Source organism: Phaethon aethereus (genome assembly GCF_964289735.1).
Source record: "Phaethon aethereus genome assembly, chromosome: 3".
NCBI classification, from domain to species: Eukaryota; Metazoa; Chordata; class Aves; order Phaethontiformes; family Phaethontidae; genus Phaethon; species Phaethon aethereus.
Window position 1 is genome coordinate 44,198,501 of NC_138576.1, and position 16,297 is coordinate 44,214,797.

Consider the following 16,297-nt stretch of genomic DNA (forward strand, 5'->3'; position numbering starts at 1 on the left):
AAATTATTTTTTGCTCTTCTGGTGAAAATAGAAAATTCTCGTGAAAGTAGGCCTACCTTGGAAATCTATTAATCAAGCAATTTTTATGAAATAAATTCGGCTTACAAGGATTACAGTCCTGAGCTTTAATTAAATCAGTGAATTAAAACTCAATATGAAAATGCAAAAATGTTCCTCTGCTAATTGATATACTGATATACAACAATAGGATCAAAAGTCAATACAAAACATAAATAATTTATGGTTGTTTTGTAATCATTTAATTGAACATAAAATATTTTAAATTTGAAAATATATTGAAAAACACCTTAGTAATCATGTGTATTTATGTTTTAGATGGAATTACTCACTAAAAAAACCCTAAACTCTCATAAGAAGGAAAAAGCTAGAGAAATTGTTTGAGTAGTCTAATGAATTTACATACAGAGAAATTATTTGAAATGTTGCCCAGATGTTATCTGCCATATTATGTATTTAAATAGATGTTCTTCCAATTGTATTGATAATGCTACAAATTTTTTTAAATGTTAAATATTTATTTTGTAAAATAAAACATGACTAGCGAAAATGAGAAGAAAGCAGTAAGTTAACCTCCTATAATAGTGCTTTCAGGCAGGGAGATGGAGAAGGAGCCATCCTCTTGTGTTTGTGATAAGGGGCCTGGATTGGAGGTAACCTTGCGAATCTCAAGCGGGCCTCTGATGGTTCTTTATTCAGGCTGTCATAAAACATTTTGACAGGCCAAGGCTATCCTGGCATACCAAGGTGAAATAATGCTGGCCTGGATTTGAAGACATTGTTAGAAGAAAATGGTAGGAGGAAACCAAATATAAATCTGAATTGTTTGACTAAACTCCTCCATTGTACTTGTATCTCCAAGTGTAGCACTTGAGGTCACAGAGAGTTGAGGGGGACTGAAACAAAAAATACGATACTCTATTAAATATAGTGCTTTAAAAATGGTTACTTGTAAGTTTTTGTGTTAAGTAAGTGTTTGCTGTAAGTTACGTTTTTGAAAATTCAATCTGGTACATCAGCAGAAAAGGTTTTCTAGATGTTATGGAGCAAAAGGACACCAAACTGGTGTTCACAGCTCTGTGACCAAACTGGTGACCACAGCACTGGGTTCCATCTCATTCTGCACATGGTTCTCATATTAAACACTAAAACTTCAATCAACAGACAATGAAAAACTAGCTTGGCAAAAAGTAACTTATATTTGGTGTTATGATTTTAAAAAGAGCGTGTATGCTAACTGTTCTGACTGATTTGCTGGATAACCAGATTTCTTGAAAGTAATGAAGGAAATGAACACTTATAAAATCTCACCATTTCTGGATCAACTATTAATCATTAAATAGTAGCTTTCATATTAATTCATTTATACTTTCACTGAAACAAAAAATGACACTGATAATGGAGATGAAGAAAGTAATTATTTAGCTAGGATATTCCTTTCGGTTTTGTACTGACATACAAGAAGAGATAGTTGAACTTCTCCTTCAAAGACATATTGGTGATTTTAAAAGTGAAAGCAGTAGCTCTTCTGAAGACGTGAAAAGCTTATAATGCATCTATGAGAGGCAAATTTCAAATCCATCACTCCCAGAATAGTAGCATTTAAGTAACATCAGATTTTTGAAGAATTCTTTAAAATCAGCTTCATTGCAAAGTGCGTGATAAATAATTCTTATCCCATTATTATTTTCTACCTTTCTTGCGCAGATTATTAATTGATTGACTGAAGCTGCAATGATATCACTGCTTAGTTTAATGCTCACTACATATAAAGGAAATGATTTAGGCAGCGACACACCCAAACTCAGGAAGCATGAACAAATTCCAGATGATCTGATTTTTTCAGGGAAGAAAGGTGAAAAAGAAACCTTGATCTGATTTTGAGTGGAGCTTTGACTAGAACTACTCATTTAAAGAGGCATGCATTGAGAAGATGCTACAAAACTGTGACCAGTGGCTACTTCATTCTCTATGTGACATTACAGTCTCACAAAGCTCGTGATTTTAACATATGTAAAATAAGATAAACATATTGCTTTCATAAAAAAAAAATCCGATGGATTTAAGCTACAGGTGCAATTATTGGTAGACAACAAAGGCTACATACAGCATTAGTGTGACTAAATGGCAAGCTCTACTGATACGAGAGTTACCAAGTATGGGAGAAGACTGGAAACCCAGGCATTGTTCTGTGTCAGAACTTATACTCAGTTTAATTCTGTTCAGTGATTCTGCAATTTTGGATGCTTAAAATCATTTTACAACTTAGTTTTACCATACTTCCTGAGTTAATGACTGATTCTAAAAGAAATGAAAAGAAATTTAATTTCTCATGTCAAAATGATATTACAACTGAGGTGAGAAAGGGTTAAAATAAGAAAGTTTTTTAAACACTATTTTGATAAAACTGAAACTGCTCTTGCATAAGTCTTCCCTTCCCCTTAAATTTTCAATTGTTATTAACCCAAGAAAGATGTATTTTATTGAATTTTCCCTTCATTCTAACGTAAGTTCATATGGTAGCTGTGATTTTAACAAGGGAGGTTTTAGGTGTTATTCTTTGCTTAGGCAAGTGATTCTAGAACACAGTAATGAAGTAGCTGACCTTTCTTTTCATATTAAATATTCTATTTTTAAGGGCATTATGTTCTGTAAACAGTATTCACAGCAGGAGAAAACAGCGTCTGAGCAGAACATCTTCATTGCTAGGGTGATGCAATGACCCACACTTTCTTAACCAGAAGTTTACCTAAGGTAGAGAGCATATAGTCTCTTAGCCAAAGGTCTCTCAAACACTGCACCTCAGAGGGATCATTAAGATAGTGTGAAACGCATTCAAAGCAACCAAAAGAAAGAAAAAAAAAAAGCAGAGTAATAACAACAATATATCATACACATGTATAGAAATAAAACTGTCTGAGAGAGCAATGTTGACTTTAATCTGCATTCTTTTCATGCAGGTCATACTTTTACAGTGTTTAACTTCCAACTTGCTATGTACACAGTATTTTTTAATTTCTTATGTCTTTCTTGTCTTTCATGGAATGTTGTTTTAGTATTGTCTACACTATTTCAGTTGGGAATCTTTGAAAGGGAGAAAAAAAGCAAAACACTTACAATGAAAGTAAAGTTCTTCATCCCCTTCTTGATCAGCTTTGCTATAGCCACAATGCCTGAAAAGAAAGACTCCAGTTTTACTGGTAAATAATGACTGACTTCCTCACATCTAAAGTCCTGACAACATCAGCTTTGTAGGCTGGGATTTTCAGGCACTGAGCACCTAACTCATGTAGGCCCTTTGAAAGTTTCAGCTATAATTCTCTTGACAGCAGAGTTTTAAATAAATCATGAACAGTTGCAATCAAAAGGCTTTTGTATAAAATACCAGTTGGGACAGGTCCTAAAGAGAAAATTCTAGTTCTGGTGAAAAGCTTGTACGGATAAAACAGAGGATTAAAGAACTTGAAAGCAGAACTCTGTTTTACATGAGGATATTCTTAAACTTACTGCTGTGCCTCTTTTTTTAAATGTAAAGTCATTTAAAGGCTGATCAGATAAAGTGTCAGACTTCTCCATGTGAGAAAATTGAATGGAAAGAGGGACTTTGAGGAGTACAGGTAAAGAACCTGCTAAGGGTCCCTTTTACAGCACATTTACATAGGACAAAAAGAGTATCTCGATTTAAGTGTGTCTTGCCCAAGTAAGAGGGTAAACTGTATAATTGATAGCAGGCTTTCAATGAAAATTGTCCTTACTGAAAACTACTTCTGTTTCAGTTTTGCAAATTACTATCCAAGATTAGACTATGTCTCAGGAGTTCGCAAGAGCGGGTCACATGTGCTTATGCTGATACAAGGTGCAATACCTTCGCCCGATGATGAATCCAAACACCATGAAGACCAGAATGATGGTTCCTGCCACAGCAACCACAGCTATGATAATAACAGGATTCTGTTCACTGGAAACAGCTGTGGCTACAAATAGAGCACAGAGCAGAGATTAGCTTAAAATGATTCCCTACGAAGGAACTGCAAAAAATTGTCAACCATCATGAATTGCAGACTGTTAGTTTACCTTTGCCTGAAATTATTATATTGATAAAGTTAATCTAAAGAATGGCCTCCACTGGAATTTTATCCAAATGCTGGATGAGTTAGTGATCATCTACAGGGAATAAAAAGGAGCTATGCCTAAATTGACTTGGTCGAAGCAGTACAGCCATCAGCTGAAAGCCAGCACCAGCACCAGCCACTTTACTCCCTCCTACTGCTGCACAGCCTTCTGTTTTGCTCAGTGGTTGACCTTCTTAAAAGGGAAGACCTGGCTATCCCTGTAAGGGGGGACAGTAGAAGAATAAACCCTGAAGAGCTCTGCTTCTAGCCTCCCATCTAAAACTAATTGATATAACTTCGATGGTACCCAAGGAAATACTGTCTTAACTATAAGGAGAATGTTTGAGATGAAACACTACCTAATAACACAGATTTCCTATTTAGCATATTTCTATCTCTTACTGCTCTTAATCATTGTAAATTGCTATTACTACTTATCACTTGTTTCTGTTAGCAATGAAAAGGTGCTTCCACATATACAAAATGGAATTCTCCATGCTTCAGAGAATTTACATGCTAAAAAATCCACACATAATCACTCTTTTTATTCAGATATGTTAATGCCATTAATAGATGCAAATGTATGCATGTCAAATTAATGTAAACTGAGGATGTAAATACTTAGCCTGAGAAACCTCAAGGTTTATTACATACATTGCTTGCCCGACATCTAATGAGGGTGGTCATATACTCAGTCGCATTAAATGAGTACAGATCTACTAAACTCTATGGCGTTACGCTGGTTTGTAACAGTAAGGATGTAGCCCAAGAGACTGAGAATAAAGGAGGAGACATCAGGCAGTGATGCTGAACAAGGGACTGTGAAAGTGTGAGTCATCTGGAAGCAGCAGAGAGATAAAAGAGAAAAAAAGTTGTAGATGGTATGTTAATATAGTTAGCTGCTGGTAGTGGTAACTGAACAGGAATGTCTACACAAGGATTTTATCAATTGCACAGAATCAGGTTTCTGTTGCAGACTTCATGGGTTCCCATAGAAACAAACCAACCAGTCTTTTCTTTGCTCTGTCTTGGGGCAAATGAGAGAATCAATGTATTTGTCAGTGATGCTAACCTGTACCAGCTGTTTCCCCCCAAAAATAACAAACCCCTTGTTATGCTACAGAGATATAGACTAAACTGTACCAATGAGAAATCCTCCCCCTCCCCACCCTTTATTTCCTAAAGAAACTTTGTAATCTTTCTATGTTCTACCTAATGCAGGTGAGGAAGATCTCTTTATTCACACTGGTCTTCAACTGAAAAGAACAAATACTTACACTTGAGTTACTATAACTTTCTGAGATACCCAGGTCAGCAGGATGCTACTGCAGGTCTGCATATAAACCACTTGTGGAACCGTTTGGAAATCAGTGGTCACTGTATCATGCAAGATTGTAGGGGCAAAAGTCACACAGAATCACAGAATCATTAAGGTTGGAAAAGATCTCTAAGATCATCAAGTCCAGGTTGAAAGAAGGTTGAAAGCTTATGGGTAAGAATCAGGGACCAAGGCAACAGAGGGGATGTTGTGGCTGGTGTCTACTGCAGGCTGCCCAATCAAGGGGAGTCTATTGATGAAGCCTTCTCACTCACGAGGCATCGTGCTCGCAGGCTCTGGTCCTGGGGGACTTCAGCCACCCTGACATCTGCTGGAAAAGTAGCACAGCAAGCTGTAGGCAATCCAGGAGACTCCTGGAGGGCATGGAAGATAACTTCCTATGTCAGGTAATAGAGAGCCCTTGCAGAAGGAATGCCAAGCTGCTGGTCACCAACACATGTGATAACATCAAGATTGGAGGCAACCTGGGCTGTATTGATCATGCACTGGTGGAGTTTGCAGTCCTGAGGGATATGGGGCAGGTGAAGAGTAAAGTCAGGACCCTGAACTTTAGGAAAGCAAACTTCCAGCTGTCCAAGGAGTTAGTCAATACCACTCCCCGGGAAACTATCCTCGGGGACAAGGGAGCAGAAGAGAGCTGGCAGATCTTTAAGGATGCTTTCTGTAGAGTGCAAGAGCTCTCAATCCCCAGGTGTAAGAAACTTTCAAATTTATGAAGTAAAAATGCTTTATGAGGTAGGATATTTCTATTCTATACTGTGTTTGCCACAAATCAAAGTACTTGAATCGTACTTTTTGTTGGAATTGTTGCTGTTTATTAGAGACACAAGTCCCTCAAGAAAGAAAATATAAATTCATAGAATATCACTTAAGTGGTAATTTTGTCTTTTGAGTGACTGAACTATTTAAAAGTTATGTTAAATGACTTAAAGCCAGTGGATGTAAAGATGATCCTTCACTTTTTGTAATTAAAGGGGCTTGCTACTTGCTACAGCTTTCACTGTTAAAGTAAAAGGACTCAGCACAACCTGGCATGAAATCTTCTGCTTTTGCCATGAATCAGTTTAACCCAAGAAAGGTTGAAGTAATATGCAGATGTAAAATTTATTCCTTATGTCTGAAGTGACACTGAGCACATTCTTCAAGAAGGAAATCTTACAAGGTGCAGGAGCAGGTGGTCCCCATGTGCCACAACATGAGCTGGCAGAGAAGATGACTGGCCTGGTTGAACAGGGAGCTTTTGCTGGGACTCAGGGAAAAAAGGAGAGTTTATTACCTTTGGAAGAAGGGGAAAGCAACTCAAAAAGAGTACAAGGATATCATTAGGTCAAGCAGAGACAAAATTAGAAAGAGGAAAGCCCAGGTAGCTCAATCTGGCCATGGTAGTAAGGAGTAACAAAAAATGTTTTCACAAATATATTAACAACAAAAAGAGAGCCAAGGAAAATCTCCATCCTTTATTGGATGTGTGTGGGAACACTGTCACGAAGGATGAGGAAAAGGATGAGGTCCTTAATGCCTTCTTTGCCTCAGTCTTTAATAGCCAGTCCAGGTATCCAAAGGGTATTCAGCCCCCTGAGCTGGAAGACAGGGAGAGAGAGTGGAATAAACCCTCCATAATCCAGGAGGAAGAGGTTAACGACCTGCTATGTCACCTGTGCACTCACAAGTCTATGGGGCCTGATGGGATCCACCCAAGAGTACTGAGAGAGCTGGCAGAGGAGCTTGCCAAGGCACTCTCCATCATTTATCAGCAGTCCTGGATAACAGGGGAGGTCCCAGACAACTGGAGGATTGCCAATGTGACGCCCATCTACAAGAAAGGCCGGAGGGAGTATTGTGGGAACTACAGGCCTGTCAGCCTGACCTCGGTACTGGGGAAGATTATGGAGAGGTTCATCTTGAGCTTGGGCGCTCACAGAGCATGTACAGGACAACCAAGGAATCAGGTCTGGCCAGCATGGGTTCATGAAAGGCAGGTCCTAGTTGACCAACGTGATTTTCTTCTATGACCAAGTGACCTGCCTAGTGGATGAGGCAAAGGCTGTGGATGTTGTCTACCTGGAGTTTAGTAAAGCCTTTGACAGTGTCTCCCACAGCATTCTCCTGAAGAAACTGGTGGCTCATGGCTTAGACAGATGTACTCTTCACTGTGTAAAGAACTGTCTGGATGGCCAAACCCGGAGAGTTGTGGTGAACACAGTCAAATCTAGGTGGTGGCCAGTCACAAGCGTTGTTCCCCAGGGCTCAGTTTTGGGGACGGTCTTGTTCAATATCTTTATTGATGATCTGGATGAGGGGATCGAGCGTACCCTTGGTAAGTTTGCAGACGACACCAAGTTGGGTGGAAATGTTGATCTGCTGGAGGGTAGGAAGCATTTGCAGACAGATCTGGACAGGCTGGATCGATGGGCAGAGGTCAACTGCATGAGGTTTAATAAGGGCAAGTGCCGGGTCCTGCACTTGTGTCACAACAACCCCATGCAATGCTACAGGCTTGGGGAGGAGTGGCTGGAGAGCTTCCCGGCAGAAAAGGACCTGGGGGTGCTGGTTGACAGCCAGCTGGATGTGAGTCAGCAGTATGCCCAGGTGGCCAAGAAGACCAACATTCATTCAGAGATAGCTCTTCACACTCTATCCATTCCTTGAGGTAGAAGGCAACGCCTCTGCCCTTCCTTCCTCGCCTGTCCCTTCTGAACAGCCTGTAGCCATCAATTGCTGCACTCCAGTTGTGGGACTCATCCCAACAAGTTTCAGTAATGGCAAACAGGTCATATATTTCTAGCAGCATGGTGGCTTCCAACTCTTCCTGTTTGTTTCCCATGTTATGTGCATTGGTGTAGAGGCACTTCATCTGGGCTGTCGACCATATCACCCTCTTAGAGGAGCACCCTTTAGTTCCTTTGAGGTCCTTCGGAGCACCCTTTAGTTCCTTTGAGGTCCTTCTCTGGTGCAAGAGGCTGAGGGGCCTCCTTAGTACCCCATCCTTCTAACCTTGGTGCATTATCCAACAGCTTGTCGTGGGTGAGCCTGATATTATCTCTCTTCCCCTTTGAGTCTAATTTAAAGCCCTGTCAATAAGCCCCGCTAGCTTGTGAGCAAAGACCCTCTTCCCCCTTTGAGAAAGGTTAATCCCATCTGATGCCAGCAAGTCAGGTGCCATGTAGGCCACCTCATTATCAAAAAAACTGAAATTGTGGTGGTGTCACCAGTCAAGGAGCCATGTGTTAACAGACTGGGACCATCTGTTTTTTCCTATGTCACTGCTTGCAACTGGAAGCAGGGAAGAAAAAATAACCTGTGCTCCAAATTCCCTTACCAACTGTTCCAAGGCCCTGAAGTCTCTTTTGATCGCTCTTAGACTATGAGTTGCAGCTTCATCTCCACCCACAAGGAAGAGCAGTAGTGGAAAATAGTCCAAGGGCCGCAGGAGGCCGTACTGGTTTCCTAGTGATGATCTTAACCTGGGACCCAGGGAGGCAGCAGGCTTCCCTAAGAGAAGGGCCTGTCTGGTGTATTGGACCTTCAGTTCCCCTCAGAAGGGAGTCACCTACAACTATAACTCATCTTTTCTTCCTTGTGAGGGTGGTCGTGATGTGGGGGATAGGACTTTCTGACCTTGGCAGCACCTCTGGTGTATCTGGACCATCATCTACCTCATCCATGGACTGTCCTTCCACATCCAGAGCCTCATACTTGTTGTACAGAGGCGCCTGGGGAGGCAAGGTGGGCAAGGAGGGGGTTTGCCTGCTGCCTCGAGCATGGACTTGCCTCCATTTGCTCCTTTCATTTAGGCTACTGCCTTCAGCCTGGCAGGGAGAGGATACAGGACCCCCTTGATCTTCATTTTTTTCTGGTGGCTGTTCCCGCTTCTATCTCAGGGAGGGCAGTGCATGATTCCTTGAGTCGATCTCTTTCTCAGGCTCTCTGATGATCCTTATCCTTTCTACCTCCTCTTGTAGCTCTGCCACCAGGCTGAGCAGACCATCCACCTGGTCACACCTCACACAGCTGTTCTCCCTGCTGCCATCCCTTACCAGTGAGAGGCTCTGGCACTCCCTGCAGCCTGAGGCCTGGATGGCTGTGTGTCTCCGTGGGAGCTCTGTCTGGGTTGCCATATCCATTCTGGTGAGTGCAGAGGATATGGATTTCTGCCAGGTGGCTACCATAGTTAAGCATATTATATATACAAGTACCCAGATAATTAAGGAAATTTTGGGGAAACATTTTAGCCTACTAATTTTAAACCACTATGGACAAGAAATTAGCTAATTAGCAGAAACTTATGACAGATTATAACAGACTTCTAATTTGTTTTCAGAAATCTACTCAAAGTAAGAAATTACTCCTGGTTTTACCTCAGGTTCCCACTCTGCTAAATGGGGATTCTGCTGTTGACTCTGTCTAAAGCAGAACTCGATGGATGGAAAACATGCCATCAGACACAGAACTAATAATATTAGTAATAACAGTTTATTGCTGCTATTATGATAATTATTATTTCAATTATGTCTATTAGATATGTGTTATTTATTATTCATTGTTGATGGTTTTCATATTCTTTGTGGAACCAAGGTAGAACCAAGACCTAACCAACTGTGTTTTAAGAATACCCACGAACTGTTCAGGCGACACCTGGCTGCAGTTAAATAAGATACTATAGTGTGTGTCCGCAACTTGGGTATGCTGGATAAAGTGCAGAGGACAAAGCTGGCACCGCTACCCTTTGAACCTGTAGGCTATGTATTCTCAGCTCCAAATCTGGCTGACCTGGCAGGTCGACCTGAAGCAAGTGACCCAAAACAGAGTAACCAAATTCGGGTCTGCGACAGAGTGGTGAAGTAGCCAGGGACACAGCCAGTTCCTGTCAATGGGCTCATGGCTGCCTGGTCTCAGTAACGGAAGAGTTTCTTTGTGAAGACCCAAGATGTGGAAGATTTTCTCTAAGCATGCATGCATGCGCATATCTACATTCGTGATGAAAAAAGGTATCAGGGTAATTTTTTGACAAATAAGGGCACAAGATTGGTTTCAGCATCAAGGAAAGAGCAAGCTCTCCTATAATGCTATTCCTCTGCTGAGACGTCACAGCCAGATTCTGTGATGTATTGTACTGAGAGAGCTTGTACTTCAGCTTCATACTTTCCATTGTGAGGGTTTTTAAGAGTTTGTTTTTTCTTTACACAGTTTACAACTTATTACATGAGCCTTAAAGAAACCTAGTATATTTGAGACCTCTGTTTCTTTACTAAACCAAGTTGAAACTAGCCAATGAACTGAAAAGACACTAAGGATGGACTTCCATCTAAAAAGGACACATATACATAAACAAAACTATAAAGGCTTTTTTTTCAGGAAATCAAACAGGGAAAAATGACCTGGAGAAGCCCCTGTGGGCTGAAAGCTCCTTTTCCCTCCTCTCCCCAGTTACAGAAGAATCTACTAGGGTTATTTACCACTGCTCATTTGTCTTGCGGGGGGGGAATCGGTGTGTATTTGAATGAAAATAAAAATTTGTTTGTGTTAGAAGGACATCAGAAGAAAAGAACCTGATATGTTACAAATCTGGCTAATTATAAGAGTGTAATTTGAAAATGAAGCTTATCTTTCAAAATACAATGTCAAAAATCCACCTTCACACAGAATTTCATTCTTTCTAGTTTTAATAATATGGCCCATGCCTCTTTCCTTTCTTGTTTTACTTACTACTTCTATTGAAAGTGTTAATTTACTAGAAATCTAATTGTTTACCTGTGGCTTCTTCTAGTGTGGCAACATCCAGTCTGGGGCTATAATTGCCATAACCAGCAGCAGTAAAAGCACGAATCTGGAAAACATACACTGTTCCTGGCTTTAGGTTATTAATAGAAGCTGAAGTGGACTTGGTTTTCACTGTTGAATAGGTCCTCTCCCTTTGATCCTAGAAACAGTAAGACAAAAGATTAAATGACATTTACAGGTCAGATTTTATCATGGTTGCACATCAGCAACTGACAGCCAGCCTTGGTAGTTTATTTCAATTTGTTGAACGCTTTTTTTCCCAACATAAAAAATAAAGTGTACTCTGTGGAGTATTACACAACACTGTCAATGCAATGAGGAGCTCTAAGTGTAACATAAAATTCAAACGGGATGATCATGTTGTTACTCATAAAACATCCAGACATAGAAGACAGACAAATGATTGCTTCTTTGGCTCTGATTACATTTTGTGAAATTTTGATGAGAAAATAGCTTGATCACAGTTTTACATGGGGATCCGTGGGGTCTAAACAGTTCAAGGACAGGGAAATCTGTTACCTTCCAACACCTTTAAAAAACACAATACTGACAATGTATTACTGGCTGGATTTCTCACCAAATTCTGAGGTCCTTAACTCAGTCTTCATTTAGTTTTTTTTTCCTCTGGCTTTTAGTCTTTTCTCAGGTTTTGACTCTATGGCATCAAGAAGAACCCAGGAAAAGCAGCTCAGTATGAACACCCCCCAAAATTTGAAGCTGTAAGATTACAAACCCTATGAGTAATAACTCGCTTTCAAATACTACAAAAGCTGTATCACAGATCATTACAGTATTCAAAAAGCTCTACTTATTCATCACATTTACTGATCCAGATTATCTTTCAGCATAGATATGTGCAGCCCTGTTGATTTTCAGTGGCAGATGCAACCCTGATTTGAAGGGCAGAAGGGATGAATTAACCAACCATCTGAATGCACCACATGACCAGAGAAGCATGAGCCATACGAGGCAGTGCTAATGAGACGGATACAGAGGGAAGGAATAAATCTGTAACTCATTTCAATAGCACTTCACCAGCTAAAAATGATGGAGAACCTTCCCCTTCGCAGTCAGTAAAGCAGCAAAGGCTTTTGCTGAAATACAGGGTTAAATACAACATACATGACTTCTTTTCTAAGATTCAGTAATGGCTTCTCCTGCGTCTTGCCCAATCTGTCAGTTGAGTAAGCCCGCTGGCTCAGCTAGCAACAGTTTTTCATATCTTCTCCAAAAGGGTTTAAATAATCTGTAAGTGAGGACCATAGTGGAATGTATGTTGGTATGTGAGACAGAACAGGAATGACTGTGAGATGAGAAACAAGTGTAAGGAAACCGTAAACAGTCAGGTTCAGGACTGCAAGCCACAGTGGAATTTCAGAGTTTGGGTTTTGATGCATAAATGAGGCTTATTTGAATTGCCAACAGTTCTTACATTCAAAATAAATAAATAACAAAGAAATAAAAACAACCTGTGCTAGAAGTCTCACAGGACAGGCTTACTTGGGAGATTTCAGGCACTTTTCATTCCAGCCCTAGCCAGAAGTAAGAGGTGAAAAAACCACTTATCAGAATATTTCAGAACCACAAAAATGTTTGATTTAATTTGGCTCTAAAAGGAGCTGAAAGTTCAGATTTTTTTTTCTTTTAAACTAATGGAACAAAACTTAAACTGCCTCATTCTGAGCAAGAAACTTATGAAGTACTTTTCAAGATGAACTGCATTATTTTGGAAGGAAGGCAAGCACTTAAGTAATTGTGTTGAAATAGTCTCACCGAATTAAAGGTATATAGTTCAGTTTATCTGTGATTGCTCGTAGATTGAGTTGCTTATTCTCTTTTACTAGTTTCACTGTAGTAAGTGTTGTACTGACAGGTTTCCTTACATTACAAAAGAAGTTTAACACCAGTTCTTGTCTTTGCAAACACAGGAAACTGGCAGTGAAATTCTGCTGCTTACATAAAGTAACATGAATATATAGGGACAATAATAAAAGTCATATTCTAAAAGTTATCATTTTATGAAAAGTCTACTATCTTGAGCATTTTTCTGTCATTTTCCACTAACTATTTTAATTATTTATTTTATTGTAACAGATTAGAAATTACTCTGCATATTAAAAAAAAAAAGTTTTTTGGTTAGTAGTTTGGTTTTTTAAGTTTTTGTGTGTGTGTGTGGAGAAAAGTTTTCCCTTTGGTAAATACATAAGTTTTTTTTTGTGATGTATGGACTTTATTTGTGTGTGTGTACACACACGCATGCTTGAAAAACAAACATTATCTGCTAAAGTTAGTAAAATTCCCTCAAAAGAACTGTTTAGCTATCTGTACATATCTGGTAAATTTTCTTATAAGATTCATTTAAACGAACAACTTAAACTGGAGTTAGCATCAACAAATAAACATTTCATTCCCCTCCCAAATCATATAAAGAAGTTTTGATAAGTATATTTGTGTAATTCAGCACTGAAAATTAGATGTGACACTTGATTTTAGATCTAATCTGGTCTGAATTTACCTAATTCTATGTTACCTAGTAAGCTGGCATGTTCTTTTTGACATAGAGGTGCTTTTTCCTTGTTTGCAGAGATTAAATGTCTTCACAAGTGTTCACAAAGGACCTCCTTTGTTCATTTCTTTGCATTTTAATTCTTTCTTTTTGCACCCAGTACGTTTTATAAAAATTAGCAATATGTTATGTGCTACAGTAAATTTCCTAAGGAATCTGAAGGATCCACACTTAGTCTAGATCCCATAACAAACACGTAGCTGCACAACCTGTCTTCACCCTGCTTTCATCCATCTTACAGTTCCATGTGGCCCTGCTTATAAGCTTGTCAGAATTTTTTTATTTGGGAGTGCTTCAAAGTTATCATGAATGAAGTCCTAGACACACTGAAATGGATGGCAAAACTCTGACTGACATCAATAAGATTGCAATTTCGCTCCACCAGAAACGGAGATCACTTCACCTACTATTGAAAAGCAGCCCTCAATATCGTGTTGAGAGAAGTGAAAAACAAATCTCACAATGCTGGGACTTTTTTAAAGGACAAATAAGGAATATTTATCATCTGAAGCTGTAGGAAGTCCTTTGGAAGTTTTCAAACATCAAGCTGAAGTGGCCCAGCTCATAAGGAAATACCAAATGCAGTCAAGAGCTGTATTTGATAGATCATCTCAAGACTGGAATTACAGTGACACAAAAGGAAATGAAACAAGCTTTATACACAATGCAGAATAGACAGGAAAATGGCAGATATCATGGTACAATATGCAAGTCCAACTTAACAATAAAATAAAAAAAAGCAGAATAAAAGGCAGATTTCGAGTGGATATTTAATTTTTAGGATACTAAAATACAATATATGGGACATACGATAGCAATAAGAATTGCAGGGATTCATTAGTCATTAAAAATGAGCAAAAACACTGTGACTTTGAAGAGACGGGATAGTTGATAGCTGATAGCTTTAACATTTTTCCACAACACAGCAAGCCAACATGAAGCAAACAGCACACTGTTGTACATTACAGATAATCTTAGCACTTACTTTCTCATAATACTTGATTTCATATTCAGTAATGACTCCATTGGGATGTTCTGGTTCCTGCCAGGAAAGCTCCACACTCCTCTGCAGCACTCTCTCTTTCATTACTCCACTAACTTGCGAGGGAGCTGTTTGGACAAGATGTGTCAATAAATAAAAAGCAAATTTGTTGGATGCCTAAAATCAAATGTCATTACTGATCCACCCCATGCTGAGCCACTTTCATTAAGGTAAAAGAAAGCACCTTTTCACAGCCCACAATTCAAAGCTAATGAATATTCAAGCAGGACCCTATTATTGTTCATAAACTTAGAATGGAAATCAAATTAAAGTGCAAACAGCAAAAAGTGTTATTGTTCAAGTTAGTGCGAACCTGAGATTGATGGGATAGGAATAACAAGCAAATTAATTCTGATTGAGATAGCAAGGTAGATTTTTAGACTGATGTGCAGTAAATTAACAGTCTAAATATTTATTGCATGTGTTTCTGAAATGCACATAAAAAGAAAAATAATGTTTTAGAAACAAAATCACGTTTTAGGCTGATTTCATATAACTAATTCCATTTCTGCTTAAAAAATAATCTGTCGCACTATCTGATTACAGCATGACTTGGTCATGAAATCAACTTTGTTAAGAGACTAAACCCCCTCTTTTTCATTAGTTCAAATCTTTCCAGGACATTCTCTCTTTAGGGCTGAAGTTTCCATATTTGGTCTTGGCATTTTTTGAAAGTATGATACAATTTAAGAAGTAGATCTTATGAAATAAAGCTAAAACTATGGCACTGGAACAGTGCAGGACTTGATCGTGTTCTCTTTCAATTCAGTGGAAATAATTCAAGGATGTAACACTGCTCATGCAAAAAATAAATAGAGAAAGGACTTGATCCTCAGCCCCCTGCTGTTAAAAGCAAGATGACGTTTATGTGTACAGAAACCTGGTCGTATGCAGAAAGCAGATTCAGACACAGGAAAGAAAATGAAAATTACAGATAAATTTATTTATATCTGTGTGTTTGAACAAAAATTCTGAAAAATTTAATTTTTTTTCTAGGTGAAAAGAAGAAAAATCTTATTTCAGAACTGTATATAAAGCTTTTGCTATCTAAAATTAGGTACAGTCTTCATATAAAACAGGATTCTTATGCCAGGTAACAAACAGGTGAACTTTGCTTTCTCTTTTGCTATTCACCTTGAGTCTAATTAGAATAGTTCCTATTCTAGCATCCTTTAGCAAACTCACTTTCCTTTATTTAAAGAACATATAAAGAAAACATACAGAATGCATACTCCTGTAGCATTGAGGATAAAAAACTAATTGGAAAGTAAAAAGATCTACAGAAAAACCAAGACAATAATCCTCTAAAAAACTTAAAACTTGATTGTTAACTTCTTATTTTTATTGTGAATTTTCTAGCCATTTTTATTATGACATGTATATTATTGTAGGTTTTTAAATTAAATTTATTTACATTTCATTAGAGGTTCCAAGAGTCA

The 16,297-nt window shown here is 38.7% G+C and overlaps 1 protein-coding gene across 4 annotated transcripts in view; it reads right to left on the reverse strand.

Moving 5' to 3' along the window:
• EPHA7 (EPH receptor A7) overlaps positions 1-16,297 on the reverse strand; it is a gene marked incomplete at both ends in the record, with an annotated part of 167,432 nt that overhangs the window by 28,457 nt on the left and 122,678 nt on the right. For all 4 annotated transcript variants that reach the window (XM_081997108.1, XM_081997105.1, XM_081997107.1 and 1 more), the window contains 4 exons: positions 3,136-3,191; positions 3,884-3,992; positions 11,221-11,389; positions 14,802-14,926. In XM_081997108.1, coding sequence (XP_081853234.1) covers positions 3,136-3,191; positions 3,884-3,992; positions 11,221-11,389; positions 14,802-14,926 — 459 coding nt within the window. The remainder of the gene's footprint in view (positions 1-3,135; positions 3,192-3,883; positions 3,993-11,220; positions 11,390-14,801; positions 14,927-16,297) is intronic.